General features: G+C 44.2%; 1 protein-coding gene across 1 annotated transcript in view; it reads right to left on the bottom strand.

The window, feature by feature from the left end:
* Nucleotides 1-5,557: 5,557 nt before the first annotated feature.
* The window catches only part of SCN8A (sodium voltage-gated channel alpha subunit 8), a 359,538-nt gene continuing 342,129 nt past the window's right edge, over nt 5,558-22,966 (bottom strand). Inside the window, exons 25-27 of the mRNA XM_030194998.1 lie at nt 16,565-16,669; nt 9,040-9,310; nt 5,558-6,675 (exon numbers count right to left, since the gene is read on the bottom strand). Coding sequence (XP_030050858.1) covers nt 5,558-6,675; nt 9,040-9,310; nt 16,565-16,669 — 1,494 coding nt within the window. The remainder of the gene's footprint in view (nt 6,676-9,039; nt 9,311-16,564; nt 16,670-22,966) is intronic.

The raw sequence follows: 22,966 nt of genomic DNA, 5'->3' as shown, positions 1-22,966 counted from the left end.
CAAGGCACAAACCTTTTTTTTTTGCCTTTGGCTACAGGTTTGAGGGGCCCTTTTACTAAGCTGCGTGTCTATGCATGCCCAACGCGTGCCGAAATGGAGTTACCGCCTGGCTACCACATGGCTCTTCTTGTAATTTCATTTTTGGCGCACGTCTGATATGCGCGTCTGAAAAATAATTTTTACTTTTGGACATGCACCAAGTGCCATTTGATGCACGTAGGTCATTATTGCTCAGTTACTGCATGAGAATTTATCGCTAGGTCAATGGCTGGCGGTAAGTTCTCAGACCCAACATAGACACGCAGCAATTTTCATTTTGATGCACATCCATTTTCGTCAAAAAATTTTAAAAAGGCATTTTTTGCAGGTGCGCTGAAAATTGATTGTACGTGTGCCCAAAACACCCGCCTACACTGCCGCAGGCCATTTTCAGCGCACCTTAGTAAAAGGACCCCTGAGTTGGCACTGGATTTTTACACACTGGCCACCACATCAAGGAACCTTCATACCACCCAAGAGCAAAGTCCTCTCCGAAAGGCAACACTGGCGGGAACATTAAGGCTGCTGCTGCTCCTCACACTGAGAGCTTTGTGGACTTCTTGCTACGCTAGGGATGTGTAGCTACCCTTGAGCCCTTTCCCTGCCCTGCACACCCTGCAGGTAACACACACACATGTAAGACAGTAGTTCTTAGTACAGTGGAATTGTCTGTAAACTGCTGGTGACAAGGTTATTATGTAAACCCTTTCCTGAACTGAAAACAAGATAGATAGGTGGGTTATAGATGAAAGGAAGTAACCTCAAAGACAGATTACAAAACGGACAGAGGGCATAACATATACCTCTACAGACAGTTAAGACAAATAACAGACATGTAGAAAGAAGATTCTGGTAGATGGAGTATAGAACACATACCTGTGGGGGTGGGGGAGGGGAGAGAGAGAAAGAGAGAGATGGATAAAACTAGGGATGGAAAGACTAGATAAGAAAAAGAATGGAACCAAAGCAAAAGTGAAATTATTTTTACACTTCAAAAAAGGTGAGGAGTGTTACCAGCATAGAGTGACAGATACAACCGTAAACAAAGACATAGAGGGATGTTACCTGCGTGCAATGGCAGGCACAACTCTGGCCACCTTACCGGGCAAACTAGATGGATTATACTGATTTTATCTGCCATCCTTTACTAGTACTATCTTGTACATTATTATAAATTGCAAAAATCAAGCACCTATGTCAGAAACAAATTTTCACCTAAAGACCAGAAAATAAAACCTACATAAAATGTTTGAATGGTTAACAAAATTAATCTGAACCCTGAGGGACAGGTATTACCACACCGTGAGCCATCTGAACTAGCTAGGGAGAGTTTCTTCATTATTTATTCCATGGGTGTAGCCAGACCTCATGGTGGGAGGGGCCAGAGACCGAGGTTGGGGGCACATTTTGAGTGCCGCCCCTCCGGCCCCCCACTGCCACGCCTTGACTCCTCACCCCCCCCCCCACATCGCCTCACCTCGCTCACTCACAAAGAAATACCTTTGGTGACGGGGGTCCACAACCCCCGCCAGCCAAAGCCTTCTTCATTGCGGTCTCCGGCGCAGCCGCGTTCACTGCCTGCCCCCTGCTCTTCTTTCTTCTTGCTTCTCTTATGCAAGCTGACGCAGCAAACGCGGTTGGGCTGGAGACCGCACTGAAGAAGGCTTCGGCTGGCGGGGGTTGGGGACCCCCGCCAGGCAAATCAGGGGCTCGGATGAAATTTGCGGGGCCCAGGCCCCCGTGGCCCCCCCGTAGCTACGCCCCTGATTTATTCATGTAGCCAGTCCTTACTCACTGCACAGAGATCAACAAGGCGCCCCCCCTCCCGCTGAAAACCTAACAAGTAGGAAGTTTAGCCCAGATCTTGCATAGAACTGGTCATCTTTTATTGCACATCAGAATAAGAAAACAGAAATTTTAACGACCATTTGCAATAAAGCTCTTTTTTTTTCTCTGCCTGTCTCGGGATGTACATTGGCTCAAAGCATCTAAAATGTAAAAAAATAAACAAATAGTTTTGAATAATTTAAAAAATAAAAACCAAAACATGACAATGGCAAAAGCCAGAAGCCATTCTACTCAATTTGTTGGTGTGTTTTCTTGTTTTCCTAGGGATGTTTAAAAATGTATTTACAAACAAAGAAAGCATGCTGCTAAAAGAAAATGATATATTACACTATTTATAATATTCTCTTAAAAAGTTCAAATACTTTTCAACATAAACATTTTTGTGCTGTTTACAATGTAGCCTGTACATATGTATGTCACGCCTCACCTTTATTTAAATATCATATCCTAACAAGAACTGGAAGGCAGAGACAAGGGTCTAACAAGGTAGAAATGGCTCCTTATTCTGGTACAGTACAACAATTTCACTGTTATCATCACATGGCAGAGGTCAGAGGGCTTGATGTTTTTCAATTGAATTTAAAATGACCATTATCTGGGATGGAAAATTATGCGGCCAACGTTTCTTATTGTATGTGTGTATCCATAGGAGCCAACTTTCCAAAATTATTGGGGGGTGCTAAGTCCAATGGAAATAACCTCTCCCTGGACACATACAAGGAATTTTCTCAATAATGGGGGTGCTCAAGCACCCACAGCACCCAAACAGCCGGCTCCTATCTATACATATCTATATATACATACATACACGCAAACACCCATGTATATACAGAAAACCATGGACTAGCCTCCAAGTGGAGACAACAGGGCAAAAACAGCATCAGAATTTTTGAAGTCATGGGATAAACAAAGAGGATCCTTAACAGAGGACAAGGGATAGTAAAGCCTGAAGATGAACTAGAGTCTGTGGTGTTGCAGCAGGGAGGGAGACTGGATGGGCTTGAAGGTCTCTCAGTCTACAGTTGTATTTCTACAGTTACTTTAATTTCTGGCTTAAAAGACTTGTTAATGGCACGGTCACCTGCAGGCCATCTCGTTTCTAAGATCTAGTCTTCTCAGTTCTGGTGAAAGTATTGCAAACAAATTTGTGTTTAGTCAGCAAACCACTGAGAATAATTCAGGTGGAATTGGCAGATATGTAGGGGCATCAGAAATTCTTTTTAGATAAGGGGTCAAAGAAAGCAAGCCCTCCCCCTCCCCCCCCAAGCGTCCTAGTTACTGAAGCTGTGTGGGGCTGAAAGTTGATTGGGCCCTTACCCCTGTGGCTCACCCCATTCCACTGCCTATGGAGTGATAGGTCACAGAAGACTTTTCTTTAACCCTTCCCCCCTTTAACCATTTCATTTGGATTCAGAACATTTGGTTTGGGGTTTTATCAGATCCATGCTGTTTTTAAGCTTGCTATTCTGGCATAGTTTTCAAGTTTTACCAAAGTTTTGACGGCAACTCCAGTAGTTGGAAAGTAGGGCCAGTGCGGGGCAGACTTTTTTTTCACAGTCTAAGTCCTGACAATGGCAAGGATGGATCGAGAGCAAGTATGCATATTTAATACCTCATTCATATCGTATGAGTGCGGGTCTTGTATATCTCAGTGGAGGAGGGGAAGACGTATAGTAGAACTTTGATAGTAAAATGTTGCAATAATGCTATTTGATTGTCAACCAAATTTAAACCTTTGAAAAATGTGGCCTAATATTAAGCCCTATAAAGCTGCTCTGCTCTGAGCCACTATACCCCTTATAAGAAATGCTGGGCATAAGTGGCCCTGGACATGTCTGACATCCTTAAAGAAAGCCTTGGTTTATTAGATTCAGGTAAGTCAGATATAGGGAAATATGGAAATACTGATTTGGTAAATGAAACTTCTGCTAGATCTTTAGGAAGCATTCTTACTGTTGACTGATGCAAGAATAGCCTGAGTTCCTTCAAGTGCCTCATTTCAACACATGGGAGAAAAGTCCAGCTAGTAGACCTCCTAGGGCACACACTTTCTTTCTTAAGCTATAGGGAAAATGGCAAGAATAGTGTCTACTTTTTCCATCTCTAAACTGTAGCAGAGAGAAAACAGAATAGGGTTAGCTCTCAAGAATCTCAAAGCGGAAGGAGGGGACTGAGTAGATGACAAAAAAGGCACCCTTGCCAACCAGAAAATAGCCTACGTTAAAGCTGTGATTCTGTTTAGCCACTGCACCCCTATTGCTCTCACCAGTGCCCCAAGCGATGATCCCTTGGCAGTGTGATGGTGAACAAGAAATTGCACAGAGTGTCCCAAGCCAGAATTGCACCCTGGGTAACATACCCCATAGTGTCCCACCCTGCCCACGGTGCTGCAGCCACCGTAGGGAAGACGATGGACAGGGAACGATTTTTGCAAACTGTCTCCCTTGTGCCCTGCAAGGCCGCACCACTCGCATAGCCTTTGGGACGGCCTTGCACAGAGATGCAAGGAAACCCATGCTGTGTTTAACAGTTTGATTTCTTAGTGATACTGTACCACAAGTTAGGCATTCTTGAGTTTTATCATCTCCTTTAAGAAGACCCAAAGCAGCTTTCTGTTTGCTACATGTGCAGAGACTGCACAGAAAGTATTTACTAAATATACACCTATCGTTGTCCTATCCTACCCAATTTCCTGTAGGGAAAATGTACAAAAGAGTTAGGAACCGGTAGCTGTTTAGGGAGAACATGGGTCATATTAGGATTTGAAATTTTTGGTCTCCAAATACAGTGGACAGCCACAGACTGTATGGCTTGTGTGTGGCCATGGGCTGGAGTAATTAGTGCCTTGTTGGCTATGGTTCTTCATGCATAGTTCCTGATCAGAGCATGCCAACATGCAAATTATTTCTATGCATTGAACGAGCAAAACTTTTTTTCTGGGTTTTTTTTTTTTTTACTTTTTTTATTTTTGTAAATCGGCCTGAGCAAATCCCCACCCCCCACCCTCTTTAGCCCTCCCAAATGAATTATAATAATAGTTTTCTGATTTCTCCTGTTTTCTTACACCATCTGATGCCCATGTAGAAACTTTCTATGCAAATATATAATCAAATAAACTATGACAAGTGACATGGGCTAAATGTTAAGCTATTGTTTTTTTTTCTTTCAGGATTCTTTTGTTGTTGTTGTTTAACTAATATAACAATGCAAACACCATTTTGCACAAACAAACCACCCCTTACATTGGTATTTTCTGTTTTGTTTCAGGAATCAACAAGGAAAAAGTCAGATCACTGGGAAGCTTTGAAAATATATACTGATCCTAGCAGCGAGTTTCCTTTGTTTTGTTTTTTTTCCCCCCTAAATTGCATTGACTGATGTGGCACATGCAGTAACCACCTGCCCTTCCCCGGTGCCCCCCCCCCCCCAAATAACTCCCACCCCCAAAACATAACCAATATAAAAATTCATTGTTCATTACTGGGGGCTCCTTTACAGTCCTTTGCAAACAGGTGGTAGGGCACTGCATTGGATGCAACACTGTCACACAGTAAGCTACGTTTGGTATAGATCTTCTGCTGTAAGTGTCTTCACAGCACTTCTGCGCTGATATCCATGTGAAGTCTGTAAACAATCTTGTTCAACCTGTGTACATGGTTTGTTTCAGTTTTTAACACTTGGATTCCCTGACATCTCTGGGCTTTCTTTCTCTGTCCTGCTTCTCCTGGTCAGGCTTGGTCACACTATCATAAGAAGGCAGGGAGGCAGTAGATGGAGTGCTCTCCTTTTTGTCTTGGTGGGCACCTCCATTCTCTAGCTTGTTGGGCTGCCTGTATACAAAGCCCCGCTCAGCCAGGTGGCGTCTGTAAGCCCGCTGGATAATGATGGCTGAAACTTCCTCCTGCTTGCGCCGCAGGGTGGTGGTAATAGGTTCGTAGGACACTTTGGAAGGGTTGGATGCCACAAATCTCTCTTCCATCTGCTGGCGCAGCATGTCTAGCTCCCCACTCTCACCCAAGACACGCTTGGTGAAGGCAAAGAGAATGTCTAAGCAGTGGATACGGCCACCACTTACCATGGGCAGATCCATGGCAATGAGTTCAATAGTGTTGGGTTTGGAGACCCGAAGTGGGTGCTCCAGAGCATCCGCAAAGTCTGAGAGCTTGGCGTACTCAATAAACTGGGTAGCATCTGGATCAAACTTCTCCCAGATCTCATAGAACGTCTCAAAGTCATCCTCACTGAGCGGTTCAGCGCTCTCCTCTGTGGCCACACTAAAGTTCTCCAGAATTATGGCAATATACATGTTTACCACAATCAGGAAGGAGATGATGATGTAGCTGACAAAGAAAAAGATGCCCATTGAGGGGTTGCCACAATCACCCTTCACAGTGCTCCCTGGGTTCTCCTTCTCCATGTCACAGTCTGGTGGTCGGTTTAGGATGGGCAGTAGCAACCCATCCCAGCCAGCTGATGTAGTGATCTGAAACAAACAGATCATGCTGTTGCCGAAGGTTTCAAAGTTGAACATGTCATCAATCCCACCCTCTTTCTTCACGTAGGCAAAGTTGGACATCCCGAACATGGAGAAGATAAACATGACCAGGAAGAGCAGCAGGCCAATGTTGAATAAGGCAGGCAAGGACATCATTAAGGCAAAAAGCAGGGTGCGGATTCCTTTGGCTCCCTTGATAAGACGCAGGACACGACCGATGCGAGCCAAGCGAATGACTCGGAACAATGTAGGTGACACAAAGTATTTCTCGATGAGATCGGACAAGCACAAACCTATGCAGGAGAACAATGTACAATAACATTGTAATTAGGATAAAAAACACTTACTCAGTGGATGTATATTGTTGAGTCAGTGGCTCTATAAGCCATGAGCATAAATATAGCCAATCCTGTTCCTTCATCTTTGAATTTTATTTTTAACCTTTTGCTAAATTGATTTCTGAAGTATCTACCTGGATTTAAGGGTATTACTATTTTTGAAATGCTGCACTATACAACTTCCTTTTAAGCTAAAATGTGTATTTAATCTCCAGGATGGTTTCTACAGATCTGAAATAGATGAGTTCCCCTATAATGATCTACATTGCTACATGATTCCCAGGATAACTAGGAGTATCCTCAGGTCTCGCCCTGTAGGAGACACTCTTGCTTGATGAAAAAACTGACATTTTTACAATCTCTAGACTTCCATCTGTTTCAGTAAAGATTAACCCTCTAACTGGTAAGTCCCTGGAATTTACCATATTTCAGTTTATTTTTTCAGAATGCTTGAAATATATCTCTGGAACAATTTGTTCTAGGAATGGATGATCCTTGGATTCCCAATGGTAAATGGCAATTTATTTGTAGGATAAATGTTGTTTTAAAACTGCTGTTAAAAAAAAAACAGTGCCCAAAATAATGTGACTCCTGTATTGAGAAGATTAAGGATACTACCAGCCACGTTCAGCACTCAAAACTCCATCTTGGAAAGGGATTGTGAATTCTGGTCATTGACTGCTTCAAACAGGTCTGTATTTGATTCAAGAACAAAGTTAATTTGCATATTTTTTTCATTCTAAAATCAAACCTATTTGTAGCAGTAGATGACTGGAGTTCAGTGTCCCTACTGTAGGACAATATTTCAGTGTATGTACCAGAAAATCAACTAATTCCCAACTACATTTTATTTAGGTTTTTTTTTTGCATTCTTTAATTTTAAAAAAAATCTTTCTCTGTAAGGCTTCTTCTTTGAATCTGCATCATGCTCCAATCAGAGATCCAAAGATGGCCGTCTTTACCCCACTATCTTTCATATTCACCTTCTAGATACAGGCTAAGAGCTAAAGCATGCTCCTGTTCTCAGGACTGCGGGACAATGTTAAGTGACTTATAAATGACCATCTGAAAATTGACTGGCACTGACGTGGAGGGGCATAATCGAACGGGGCGCCCGAGTTTTCCTGAGGGCATCCTCGCAGGACGTCCCCGCGAAGGGGCAGGGAAACCCGTATTATCAAAACAAGGTGGGCAGCCATTTTTCGTTTCGATAATATGGTTGGGGACGCCCAAATCTCCACATTTAGGTCGATCTTAGAGATGGTCGTCCCTAGAGATGGTCGTCTCCGATTTTCGGCGATAATGGAAACTGAGGACGCCCATCTCAGAAACGAACAGATGCAAGCCCTTTGGTCGTGGAAGGAGCCAGCATTCGTAGTGCACTGGTCCCCCTCACATGCCAGGACACCAACCAGGCACCCTAGGGGGCACTGCAATGGACTTCAGAAAAAGCTCCCAGGTGCATAGCTCCCTTATCTTGTGTGCTGAGCCCCCCAAAACCCACTCCCCACAATTGTACACCACTACCATAGCCCTTAGGGATGAAGTGGGGGCACGTGGATGTGGGTACAGTGGGTTTGTGTTGGGTTTTGGAGGGCTCACATTTACCACCACAAGTTTAACAGGTAAGGGGGGGGGGGGGTGGGCCTGGGTCCGCCTACCTGTAGTGCACTGCAGTACCTACTAAAACTGCTCCAGGGACCTGCATACTGCTGTAATGGAGCTGGGTATGATATTTGAGGCTGGCATAGAGGCTGGAAAAAATATTTAAAAAAATTTTTTTTAGGGTGGGAGGGGGTTAGTGACCACTGGAGGAATAGGGGGAGATCACCCTCAATTCCCTTCGGTGGTCATCTGGTTATTTAGGGCACATTTTTGTGACTTAGTCGTAAAAAAAAAAAAGGACTAAGTAAAGTCGGCCAAGTGTTCGTCAGGGACACCCTTCTTTTTTCCATTATTGGCCGTGGAAGCCCAAGTGTTAAGCACGCCCCAGTTCCGCCTTCGCTACACTTCTGACACGCCCCCGGGAACTTTTGCCTTGTACACTGGGGTACCACTCAGCCTCACCTTTGATCTGAACAGTTTCACCTGCCCCCCTCTGCAGGCCACTGTTCAGATCAAAGATGAGGCAGAGAAGTACCCCAGTGTACAAGGCAAAAGCTTACACTGGCTTTGGTTGTACCTACTCTGGGAGCAAATGAAGAGCATCAGTTTCCAGTGCTGCTTATCTGGGGACCTTTCATTGGCACTGAAGTCATGAGGCAAAGGGGATGAATTGCAGACTGCTAGCCAGAGGACCTTTGTTTGTGTTTCACTTACCTACAATAGAAAGAATCACAACCACAAAGTCAAAAATGTTCCATCCTATGGTGAAGTAATAATGCCTGAGTGCGAAGAGCTTCAGCACACACTCTGAGGTAAAGAGGACTATGAACACCACATTAATCCAATAGAGGACATCTTCCACACGTTTACTTTGGTCATCTGTCTCTACCATCATGGTGACCATATTGAGACAGATGAGAATCATGATGCTGATGTCGAAGACCTGTTGGGTGATGAAGTCAAACACGATTCCTTGCAATTCATTCTGCATGGTGAATTAAAAAAAAAAACATAAAAATTCAGTAAAGATAAACAAATGAAAATATTATCTACTTCAAACTCTGTGCATTAATGTGTCACCCCAGCACAACCACCATGTCATTTCATGTCATTTTTAACATAAAACAATAGGAAAAAATAATCCACAATTTTGACTTTTTCCCACATACTTTAAAAAAGATAAGGGCCTAAGGCTTCTCTCAAGGGTAACTTTATTTATTCTTTCATTGAAAATAGCTTCAGACAGCACCCTCTGCCTTGCCAAGCACCAAAAGCAAGACTCTCCTACTCTGTCTTGCCAAGCCTTGAGATACAAAGAGTTGGTTACTAAACCATTGATCAAGATTTATTTATTTTTGACACTGTTATATACCATCTTCCAGAAATATTAATCCAAAATGGTTTAAACAATAATCAAGAAATATGTCAATAAGAACAGTTACATAAAAACATATGATCTCTCTGTATGTGTGTGTGCCTGTCTCTTTCTGTTTCTATGTGCATACGTCTGTTTTGTCTGCTCATCTTGATCTTTCTTTCCCCATTCGGTATCACCCCCTCTCTCTCTCTGTTTCTATCCCCCCACCACCTGATATGAAGTTGTTTTACTGTCCATGTGCAGGACCCAAGAGGCAGGCAGAGCTCCAAAGTCTCAATGTATGGTTGAGACGATGGTGCAGGGATGAGGGATTTATATTTGTTAGGAACTGGGCAACATTCTGTTCCAAAAGGATGGCTCCATGGACATAGTTTGGAGGAGGGTGAGGGGGGGGAGTGCCCTCCCCAAACAGCTTGCCACCTCCTGACCCGAGTGGTGTGGCATCTCCCTCTCTCCTTCCACCCCCTTCCCTGCAGGTTCTGGTAATAGCACTCCCTCTCCCGTCCTGTCCTCTCCTCCTCTCCCCTACCCCTCCTCCAGCCTGCAGTCTTCAAGGTGTCTGGACCAGTTCAGGGCCGCCGGCAGGGTTAGTGATGTAAGCACGCTGCCTTCAGCCTGCCCTGGAAGCCTTCTCTGCAGCATCCTGCCTACGTGGGAACAGGAAGTTGCTGCAGAGAGAAGGGTTCCGGGCAGGCTGAAGGCAGCGTGCTTACATTGCTAACGCTGCCAGTGGCCCTGAATCAGTCCAGACACCTTGAAGACTGCAGACTGGAGGAGGGGTAGGGGAGAAAAGGAGAGGAGAGGATGGGAGAGTGACACTGGATCACACTGGGAGGGGAGAGGAGAGGAGGAGGGGAACACTGGACTGGACTGAATGTGGGGAGGAAGCAAGAGATGGAAGAGGCTGGGTGTTTGTGTGGTGGGGGGGGGGGAAGAAGCAAGAGATGGATGAGGCTAGGGTGTGGGGGGAGAAGCAGGAAATGGATGAGACTGGAGGGAGTATGGGTAGAGGAGAGGGGAACAGAGCAGAAGATGGATGGGGCTAGGAGGTGTGGATGGAGGAGAGACAAAGAGGAACAGAACAGGGAATTATGGAGTAGGAATTTGAGGGGCTAGTTTCAGATATGTGGGGGTATATTGATGGGTTGGGATAATGAGTGAGGATGTGAAATGAGGGATACGAGAAGAAGGACAAGAAAAGGGGATGATGTGAGGAAAGGTTGAGACATAATGTCAATGACCTGGAAAACTGGAGAGAGGATGAGAGGCATTGAAAAGGGATGGAGGTACTGGGGAAGGGGTATGGAAGAAGGGGATGAAGTAGATGAGAAGTGAAACGGAGACTAAGGACTAAAGGGTGAAAGAAAAGTGTGAAAAAAACACTAAATGAAAGATATGTAGAGAAGGAAAGGAAGAAGACAAGGGGAGAGAGAAGAAATGGAAAAGCTAACCTGGAAAAGAATTTAGGAGATGACTGAAACATGGAAAGTGGAAAAGAGACTAGAAAAATAAAATGCTCAGACAACAAAGGTAGAAAAGAAAACATTTTTACTTAATGCTTTTTAAGGACTAAGATGTGCCTGCTTGGTGAAATGTACATTTTTTTTTCTATTTTTGCATTTTGTAGAGTGCAGGAGAAATACATTTCGGTTTCTCTTTTACCAGTATTTGCACTGCTGAAAGAGTCTGGCTTTCTTGCGGGAATCTCTATTTTAGTTTTTGTGGGCCCCTATTTTGTGTCATGTGAGGGTCTGTTTATGTTAGTCTAGGGCGTGTGTGTTGTTTTTTTTTTTAAATAACCATAATGAATATTTATGAGATGTATGTATGCAAAAGAATATGTTAATGTGTCAAGCCACATCCTTCCCCCCTCCCAAAATGAAATAGTCAAACTATGCCCATGGATGGCTCCACCTTATCCAGGATGGAACCAGGCTGCTGGCATCAACATTTTAAAAGGAGATAGAGCAGCTTTTAAACTAGAAATTGTGGATAGGCCGACAGTCACTCAAAAGTGAATGGTTTGGAAAAAGGTACGTTAAAAAGATATCTCCTAAAGGTAGGACATCCCGATAGCGAGGTTGCAATTGAAACCATAGTAGATCAGGTGTCTTTAAATAAAAAGCAGACAGATTTTCAAGATTGCAAATTAACACTGTCAGCTGTTGAGAAGGTTGTGATAAGGAACAACAAACATTGTTTGAACTATTTATATCCAAATGCCAGAAGCCTAAGAAATAAAATGGGAGAGCTAGAATGGGCATTTATATACAGGAAGAGAGCCTTTTTCAACTGAAGGAGAGCTCTGGAATGAGGGGGCATATGACGAAGTTAAGAGGGAATAGGCTTAGGAGTAATCTAAGGAAATACTATTTCACAGAAAGGGTGGTGGAGGCATGGAATGGCCTCCCGGTGGAGGTTGTGGAGTCGAGGACTGTTCCAGAATTTAAAAAGGCACGGGATAAGCATGTGGGATCGCTTAGGAAAAGGAAGAGTTAGGGGTTACAGAGGATGGGCAGACTGGATATAAATCACTACTACTATAAATCACTTTTATAGCGCTACCAGTCATACGCAGTGCTTTACAGTTGAACATATGACTGGATGGGTCATATGGCCTTTATCTGCCGTCATGTTTCCATGTTTCTATGTTGGACTAAGTGAAAAGATAGATATAATAGACATCTCTGAGACCTGGTGAAAGGAAGATAATCAGTGGGACACTGTCATACCAGGGTACAAATTATATCACAGTGATAGGGTGGATTGAATTTGTGTGAGGGGTAGCATTATATGTTAAAGAGGGCCTTGAATCAAATAGACTAAAAACTGTGCAGGACACGAAACACATCTTAGAATCCCTATGGATAGGATTCCATGAGTAAAGGGGGAAAAGGATAGTGATAGGAGTGTACTACCGTACACCTGGCCAGGATGAACAGACTGATGTAGAAATGTTATCATAAATAATGGAAGCTAACAAACTGGGCAACACAATAATAATGGGTGATTTAAATTACCCTGGCTGATCATATCAAGGCTGAAAGAATCTGGTCCTTCTTCAAAATATCCACAACCGACTCAGTCAAAACACTACTAAAAAATATGCACATACTAGCTGTCTACTAGAAAACTGCCCAAACTACATGATGAAAAATCCACCGTATTGGTTCATCAAACGTTTCACTGAACACATAGAATAAATGTTCTTGAATGGTCATTTCCCCTCTGGTAAGGGCAACATTATACTCACTCCGATCCTTAAAAATGCCATTAATAAGATCAGTGACTTACAAATTATAGAGCAGTGGCTCAATACCACTACTGACCAAAACAATGGAGGGCCTAATAGCACAACAATTAATTGAATACTTCACGCACATCTCACTGCTCCATAGCTCTCAATCAGGCTTCAGGCCACAATACAGCACAGAGACAGTCATAACCACATTGATAACCAAGGTCAGAAGATTCTACCAGTCGCGTAGGTACGTGGGGCCTGAGGGGGCCTGGGCCCCCGTAGATTTGGCCCTGGCCCCCCTGCCAACGATCCCCTTGAACCCCCATCCCGCCACCAACCCTCCCCCGCCGTCGCTGCCTGCCCCGCCGCTGCATCAGATACCTTGTTTGCTGGCGGGGGTCCCTGAACCCCGCCAGCCGAAGAAAGTCTTCTTCAGCGCCGGAGTAGTGCCTTTGTTCAACGAAGTTCCTGGTGCGATCAGCTGTTTATGACGCCTTACGTCCTGCACGGGGCTACATGCACGGTGCAGAATGTAAGGCGTCAGAAACAGCTGATCGCACCAGGAACTTCGTTGAACGAAGGCGCTACTCCGGTGCTGAAGAAGACTCTCTTCAGCTGGCGGGGTTCGAGGACCCCCGCCAGCAAACAATGTATCTGATGCGGCAGGGCAGGTGGCGACGGAGGGTTGGTGGCGGGAGGGGGGTTCAAGGGGGTTGTCGGCAGGGGGGTCCAATGTGGTGGCTGGGGGGAAGGCTAAACAGTGCCCCCCACCTCGGGCTCTTGTCCCCCCTCCCGGCGGGGTCTGGCTACGCCCCTGGATTCTACTACTACAATTTGACATGTCGAGTGCTTTTGATGTAGTAGGCCACACAACACTAATGACCCTGCGAGACAATATGGGAATCAGTGGTACAGTGGCAGCTTGGATCAACAGATTCTTAAGGACCAGATCATATCTAGTAAACATGTCCAAACAATTTTCTGCCTCATGGACCCCTGAATGTGGGGTACCACAAGGCTGCCCAATATCACCTATACTATTTAACATCATGATGGCACCACTCGGGAAGAAACGAGAAAACATGTGATTTAACCCATTTATATGCGCGGACAATGTCACCATACAGTGGGGGAAATAAGTATTTGATCCCTTGCTGATTTTGTAAGTTTGCCCACTGACAAAGACATGAGCAGCCCATAATTGAAGGGTAGGTTATTGGTAACAGTGAGAGATAGCACATCACAAATTAAATCCGGAAAATCACATTGTGGAAAGTATATGAATTTATTTGCATTCTGCAGAGGGAAATAAGTATTTAATCCCTCTGGCAAACAAGACCTAATACTTGGTGGCAAAACCCTTGTTGGCAAGCACAGCGGTCAGACGTCTTCTGTAGTTGATGATGAGGTTTGCACACATGTCAGGAGGAATTTTGGTCCACTCCTCTTTGCAGATCATCTCTAAATCATTAAGAGTTCTGGGCTGTCGCTTGGCAACTCGCAGCTTCAGCTCCCTCCATAAGTTTTCAATGGGATTAAGGTCTGGTGACTGGCTAGGCCACTCCATGACCCTAATGTGCTTCTTCCTGAGCCACTCCTTTGTTGCCTTGGCTGTATGTTTTGGGTCATTGTCGTGCTGGAAGACCCAGCCACGACCCATTTTTAAGGCCCTGGCGGAGGGAAGGAGGTTGTCACTCAGAATTGTACGGTACATGGCCCCATCCATTCTCCCATTGATGCGGTGAAGTAGTCCTGTGCCCTTAGCAGAGAAACACCCCCAAAACATAACATTTCCACCTCCATGCTTGACAGTGGGGACGGTGTTCTTTGGGTCATAGGCAGCATTTCTCTTCCTCCAAACACGGCGAGTTGAGTTCATGCCAAAGAGCTCAATTTTTGTCTCATCTGACCACAGCACCTTCTCCCAATCACTCTCGGCATCATCCAGGTGTTCACTGGCAAACTTCAGACGGGCCGTCACATGTGCCTTCCGGAGCAGGGGGACCTTGCGGGCACTGCAGGATTGCAATCCGTTATGTCGTAATGTGTTACCAATGGTTTTCGTGGTGACAGTGGTCCCAGCTGCCTTGAGATCATTGACAAGTTCCCCCCTTGTAGTTGTAGGCTGATTTCTAACCTTCCTCATGATCAAGGATACCCCACGAGGTGAGATTTTGCGTGGAGCCCCAGATCTTTGTCGATTGACAGTCATTTTGTACTTCTTCCATTTTCTTACTATGGCACCAACAGTTGTCTCCTTCTCGCCCAGCGTCTTACTGATGGTTTTGTAGCCCATTCCAGCCTTGTGCAGGTGTATGATCTTGTCCCTGACATCCTTAGACAGCTCCTTGCTCTTGGCCATTTTGTAAAGGTTAGAGTCTGACTGATTCACTGAGTCTGTGGACAGGTGTCTTTCAAACAGGTGACCATTGCCGACAGCTGTCTGTCATGCAGGTAACGAGTTGATTTGGAGCATCTACCTGGTCTGTAGGGGCCAGATCTCTTACTGGTTGGTGGGGGATCAAATACTTATTTCCCTCTGCAGAATGCAAATAAATTCATATACTTTCCACAATGTGATTTTCCGGATTTAATTTGTGATGTGCTATCTCTCACTGTTACCAATAACCTACCCTTCAATTATGGGCTGCTCATGTCTTTGTCAGTGGGCAAACTTACAAAATCAGCAAGGGATCAAATACTTATTTCCCCCACTGTATATGTACTTTTTGGTAACAACTTCACAGAGATATCGGGCAAGATAAAAGAAGATCTAGACCTCATGGAAAATTGGGCCAATATCTTCAAACTGAAACTAAACAAAGATAAAACCAAATTCCTGGTACTGCCCAGCTCACAAAACCCCACTTTCTACCAAAATTTCACAATAGATCAAACAACATACCCCATAGAACCACAACTAAAAAAAATTGGGAATTATTCTTGATAAAAATCTATCTCTCGAAAATCAGGTTTCAGCAGTAACATCAAAGAGTTTCAAAACTCTACGGAAACTGAGAAGGATCAGAGACTATTTTCCCAGACAAACATTCTGTCTAATAGTACAATCTTTAATATTATCCCAACTTGATTATTGAAACACAGCATATGCAGGATGTAAAGAAAGCACGCTGAAATCACTGCAGACCATTCAAAACACAGCAGCAAGACTAATATTAAAAAAGTTGAAATATGACAGAGTAACACCACTGCTAGTCATGCTACATTGGCTCCCAATAAAGGCCAGACTAACTTCAAAGCTGGCATGATAATTTTCAAAATACTTTGCCTCCTGAATACAGGTTAGACCTGATTGAACTATCAACAGATTTGAACTATCTGGGCTACAAATTGTGGAGAGAAAGGCATAATACACTAAACAGAATCAATCCTGCATTGGCTAGAGAAGGCAGCATCTTGAGCACATCCCCTAAAAGGCAGTTATTCTCATGAGGCTGTAAATGACATCACTTGTATTACATTTCATCCCCTGAATATGGGCAGCTGGTCTGGACTAAAGTTCATCCTTTAACTGTGGACTACAGATTTTTTGTGCAAACATGCTTCTGGTCTGAATTCTACCCCTGTGACTTAATCACCCTTTCCTATTGGATACGTACCACAGGCCTGGGAATTGGTTTCTGGGGTTTCTTGGAACCTAATTTTTTCATGGCATTGTAGTATTTCTTCTGTTCTTCTGTCATGAAGATATCTTGACCTCCAAAGTAATGGGGAAGAAAAACATAACTGGTTATAATCATCATATCACGCTACTATGCATGAGTTGCACTGGCTGCCTGCCAAATGAAAGACTATGTATAAAGACCTCCAAAGCAATGGGGAAGAAAAACATAACTGGTTATAATAATCATCATATTACGATACTCTGCATGAGTTGTACTGGCTGCCTGCCAAAAGTCAGACTATTTACAAATATATTCAAGTGCTTAAGCAGAGGAAGCCAGCCTATTTGGTGATATTTTGTTAATGCTATCAACCTAAAAAAAAACCTCTTAGATCCTCACTGAAAGCTCTCTTGGTGGAAACCTTGTTAGGATTAGCAAAATTGGTATTCAGCAATAAAGATGCTTTCAGGCAGCTGTTTCGGACCAACACTTTGGAATTCCAACTAGGTTGAGAAACGAGTCAACTGCCTATTTAATTTTTTGGAGAAAAAAATAGAGAACATGTAAGCTGTAGTGGAAATGGTTTAATTTTGTTGAGCTGTTCTATGGCCTTTCAATTCTTTCTGAGAGTCTATGCATTTGGATAGTGTTTTACTGTCATGATATATTGTTGACTTTAGCTTTTATCATCTTCTACATTGAGGTCGCTGGTGATACAACAGACTATCAAAATGAAACAAATGGCTAAATAAATTATGGGTGGTGTTTACCATACAGCGATGATACTTACTTGTAGCAAGTATTTTCCGAGGACAGCAGGCCATTAATTCTCACATGGGGGTGATGTCATCCACGTTACCCAGTGTAGAACACTACAATAGCGTATATAGCTTTAAGAGATAGGTACTAGCATTCCCACTGCTCATGCGCGAGTGCCTTCCCGCCCACCATGAGAGTGCGGGACCAGCAGTACAGTATAATATTCTTACCACTGCCTTTAGTGAATTCTTTCAAAATGGCAGTAAATAAATCTTAATAAATAAATAAAATAATAGAAATACAGAATAGCTACAAGAGGAGGTGGGAGGGTATATGAAAATTAATGGCTTGCTGTCCTCGGAGAATATCTGCTACAGGTAAGTATCTTCGCTTTCTCCGAGGACAGCCTGGAACAGAACAAAATGGGCCTAGGAGGTTGGAGTTGGATTCTAGACTCCAAACAAATTTTACAGAACGGTCTGTCCAAACTGACCATCACACTGGGTATCCTGCTCAAGGCAATAGTGAGAATGTGTGGACTGAAGACCATGTTGCAGCCTTGCAAATCTCTTCTATAGAGGCTAACTTCAAGTGAGCTACCAATGCAGCCATGACTCTGACATTAAGAGCCTTGACATGACCCTCAAAAGTCAGCCCAGTGTGGGCGTAAGCAAAAGAAATGCAATCTGCCAGCCAATTGGAAACTGTATGTTTCCCGATGGCGACCTCCATCCTGTTGGGATCAAATGAAACACAAAGCTGGGTGGACAGTCTGTAGGGCCTAGTTTGCTCCAAGTAAAAGGCCAATGCTCTCTTGAAGTCCAAGGTATGCAATGTGCTTTCGCCAGGACAGGCATGAGGTTTAGGAAAGAATGCTGGAAGAAAGGCAACCTTCAAAAGCTAATCAAGAAATGTATTAAGTTATGTCCAATAAAAAAGGTATCATCTTATTTTCTTTTCCATGTTTTATTTTGTTTGATTTCTATTGATAACCTTAAGAGTGGACTAACACGGCTATCACACTGGTTTAGATGGAACTCCAACACAACCTTAGGTAGGAACTTAAGGTGTGTACATGGACTCTGTTATGATGGAATTTAGTGTAAGGTGGATCCGTTCCTAGGGCCTGAAGCTCATTGACCCTGCAAGTTGAAATATCCACCAAAAATAAGATCATTCATGTCAAATACTTCAGAGACAGACCCTGGCACCAGCCCCCCCCCCCCCCCCTTGGAGGCTGAGCCTGGGGATATCTTGCCCCCCCCCCCCCAGCCCTCCTCTCATCAACCCTGATATTACCTTTCTCTAATGGGCATAAATTGATTTTTGTGTATAGCACTCCATAACCTTACCCAGTCTTCGGGCTATGGATTTGAATGTAAGGTCTTCATTCCATTTATTAATAAATGAAGGAGATGGTTTTTTTCACAGAAGAATTGGTTTTGATAAAAATAAGGACATTTCTTAGTGAGGCCTCACTTGGAGTATTGTGTTCAGTTTTGGAGGCCATATCTTGCTAAAGATGTAAAAAGACTGGAAGCGGTGCAAAGGAAAAGTATGAAAATGGTATGGGATTTGGTTGCAAACTGTACGAGGAGAGACTTGCTGACCTTGTATACCTTGGAGGAAAGGAGAAACAGGGGTGATATGATACAGACGTTCAAAAATCCAGTGGCTCAAAAGGAGCTTTCATCAGCTGGGTGAAGACAGCATTGAAGTCCCATGACACAGGCAGAGGTTTTATTTATGAAGTTTGTCAACAGGAAACCTCTCATGACGCGAACAACTAGAGGCTGTCCAGAGATGAGCTTACATTCCACATGGTCTTGAGACCCGACTCAGAAAGATGTAGAAGGTATTCAAGTAGAGTCTGTGTAGGGCAAGAAATAGGCTATAGGGACCTGTGCTCACACCAGATGGCAAACCTCTTCCATTTGAAAGAGTAACAACTCTTAATGGAATCTTTCCTGGAAGCCATTAAGTCCTTGGAGACACCCTCAGGAAGATGAAGGGAAGCAAATTCTAAACTCTCAATATCCAGGCTGTGAGGGATAGGGACTGGAAGTTGGGATGCAGAAGAGATCCCTCATTCTGCGTGATGAGAGTCAGGAAAACACTCCAACTTCCAAGGTTCTTTGAAGGATAACTCCAGAAGAAGAGAGAACCAGATCTGCCTAGGCCAATAGGGGGCATGCCAATAGGGCGCGATCAGTAACATAGGAACATAGTAAGTGACGGCAGATAAAGACCCAAATGGTCCATCCAGTCTGCCCAACAGTCACATTCATTCTCAATTCAAGATTAAATCAACAATGAACGTGATATTATATACTTGATCATGGTCTTTCTTTGTTGTTTCTGGGACATAGACCATAGAAGTCCACCCTGCTCTGTCTTTATGTTCTAACTACTGGAGTTGATGTCAAAGCCCACTCCAGCCTATTCGAATCTGCCTTGTCATTTGCAGTACAAAGACCATAAAAATCTGCCCGTCACTGTCTACACATTCCAGATTACTGGAGTTTCCATTTAAGCTCTCTACAGCCCATCCTAAACTGTCTTGCTTGAGTTTCAGCATCCTCTTTCACACAAGAGGTATGGGGGGATACGCATACAGAAGACCGTTTCCCTCAATGGAGGAGGAAGGCATCTGATGCTAGTCTGTCATGTGCCCTGATCCTGAAACAATACTGAGGGGCTTTGTGATTGGAGTAGCAAAGAGATCCACCGAGTGGGTGCCCCATTCTCACACGATTTCACAGATGACGCTTGTGCTGAGTGACCACTCATGTGGTTGCATGACACTGCTCAGTCTGTTGGCCACGGTGTTGGATTCACTCACCAGGTATGTGGCCCTGAGAACTATCCTGTTCTGGATGGCCCATTGCCATATCCCTACAGGCTCCTGACACAGAGGGTATGATCCAGTACCCCCTGCTTGTTGCTGTAATAGATTGCAACATGATTGTCCATTTGAATGAGTACAATTTGGTTGACCAGCCTATCTCTGAAAGCCTTTAGAGATTGCCTATAGTTCCAGGAGGTTGATCTAAAGATCTGCTTCCTGAGCTGACTAAGCACTCTGGATGTGAAACCCATCTAGATAAGCTCCCCACCCCAAGTGGGATGCATCCATCATCAGCACCTTCTGGGGATCAGCAATTTAGAATTGAAGTCCCACGGTCAAATTGGATCAAATTGTCCACCAGAGGAGGGACTGAACCAACTCTGGTGTTACTCGGATGACATCCGCGAGGTTCTCAGAGGCCTGATACCACTGGGAAGCTAGAGTCCACTAGGTGGTTCTCATGTGCAGATGTGTCAAGGAAGAGACATGCACTGTGGAAGCAATGTGGCTTAGCAACCTCAAATCTGCCAAGCTGTGACTCACTGGCTGGCTCAAACCTGAGTGGTGAGTTTAACTAGAGCATCCACCCTTGGCACAGGGAGAAAGGATTGCACCTGCTGTGTGTCTGTCAGGGTTTCAATGAACTCCAATTGCTGAACAGGGGTCAGATAGGACTTTGAGTAGTTCTGCTTTGCGAGCCCTCGTTTCTGGAATGCTCTACCATCTACTTTAAAGGAGACTGCTGACCACAATCTGTTCAAGAAGTCCCTTAAGACTTATCTATGTGGTCAATCGTACTCTTCTGTTATCTAACTTCCTACCAGCCCTCATTTGTGTCTCCTGTTGATTGCTCCCCTCCCTTGATGTTCCTAAATCTCTGCCCCGACCTTGAATTTATATGATGTTCTTTTCATAAATGTTGTTAGCCACATAGAGCCCGCCAAGGTGGGAATCTGTGGGATATAAACGTTCTAAATAAATAAAACAAACCCTAGTAGCTCCAGCACCTGAATAGTTCTCCATATGGACTCCTGTGCACCATCCTTCAACGTGCTCTTCTCAAGTCAATAGTCTAGATAGGGAAACACATGGACTCCCAGTCTGCGTACTGATGTTGCAACTACTGCTAGACAATTAGTGAAAACCCTGGGAGCTGACGTGAGGCCAAATGGCAACATGCAGTACTGAAAGTGACATGTTCCCACCTGAAATCTGAGATACGTCCTGTGGTCTGGAAGTAACAGGATGTGAGTATAGGCATCCTTTAAGTCCAGAGAGCATAGCCAATCTTGAGACTGTGAGGAGCCACAGACAGTGTGTTCTCTCCTCATGGTGGATGAGGAGAGACTGCTGGTCCCGCACTCTCGTGGCAGGCGGGAAGGCACTTGTGCACGTATAATAGGAATGCTACCATGTGGCTCTTAAAATTAAATATGATATTGTAGGATTCCACACTGGGCGACGTGGATGACATCACTCACATATGAGTATTAACTGGCCTACTTGTCCTCAGAGAATGATAGCTGCTAGGATGGAAAAATCTCTGTGCATGCCTCCACTCTCTTTCCTCCTAACCTCTCAGTCCCCATGTGCTTTATGTCTCTCTTAAAGTGGCAAAGCTATTCTGGGTGGCCTTGGATTCTACTTTTATCAGGAGACAGCAGCTTCAGAAACGTAAAAAAAAAGGTTGAATATGATAAAAGTTTTGCACCATGTACCAATCAGGAGGTGGGTGCATAAACCTTGCTAGAGTAAAATAATTGATCCAGTGAGGTGCACCGCTGTGATCCATGGTTGATTTATCATATATCAGAGGCTGAAGATTGTTGATATAATAGCTTTCCAGCACATGAACAGATGGTATGTGCACTCAGCTCCAGGGACCAACACAATTTTCTATGCTCAGACCTGTGCATGCCTCAATTCTCAACATCCAACCACCTTGCTGTTTGTTCCGGCAAACCTTTTCTCTTCAGTTCTGTCTTTTATTTTACCCATGCTGTTTATGGAACCAAGAAACACGATGCAGGTCTACATGCTCACATTAAGGAGAAGAAGCAGGCATGAAATCCTCACTGATGCTGGCTGCATAAGAACAAGTTAACCTTTTACACCTTCTCAGGCCTTGCATTAAAGCCGTGGTGTTGAGCTCAGTCGTTTGGTCTTCTGCGTACTTCTGTGAATCTGCACTAAATAGCTAATAGCTTCATAAGCATGGATTTAAATGTGCTTTGCGCTGGTGTCTACACAAGGCTTTACCCATGATAGCTCATGTTCAAACACTGAATGCTCATAAAATTGTGTGCTAAATCCAAGCTAACTGGTGCACAAAGTAAAACACACTTTATTGCATCAGCCTCTGATTGTAGTGGCTGTAAGCTAGCATATATACACATTCCCTGCAGTGGCACTTCTTCCTCTGATATAGGTTTCCTCTCCAAATAGGAAACTCATGCAAAGATAGGCGCCTTGGTGACTGTTATCATGCACTGGCTCAATGAGAGACTTCAAGGACTAATATTCATTGATGCAGGACTCAGGGCCATTTTGTGCACCTCCACCACTCTGACACAGGTAAGCTGAATGGGAGGAGTTAGATGACCAGCAGGCTTATTTTCGAAAGAGAAGGGCACCCATCTTTCAACACAAATTGGGAGATGGGCGTCCTTCTTCCAGGGTCATCCAAATCGGCATAATCGAAAGCAGATTTTGGGCGTCCCCAAATGCTTTCCATCACGGGGACGACCAAAGTTCCCAGGGGCGTGTCAGAAGCATAACGAAGGCGGGAC

This window comes from Microcaecilia unicolor, chromosome 3 (assembly GCF_901765095.1).
Source record: "Microcaecilia unicolor chromosome 3, aMicUni1.1, whole genome shotgun sequence".
Taxonomy (NCBI): domain Eukaryota; kingdom Metazoa; phylum Chordata; class Amphibia; order Gymnophiona; family Siphonopidae; genus Microcaecilia; species Microcaecilia unicolor.
The sequence above is the reverse complement of the archived record's forward strand: the minus strand, read 5'-3'. Positions and strand labels throughout refer to the sequence as shown.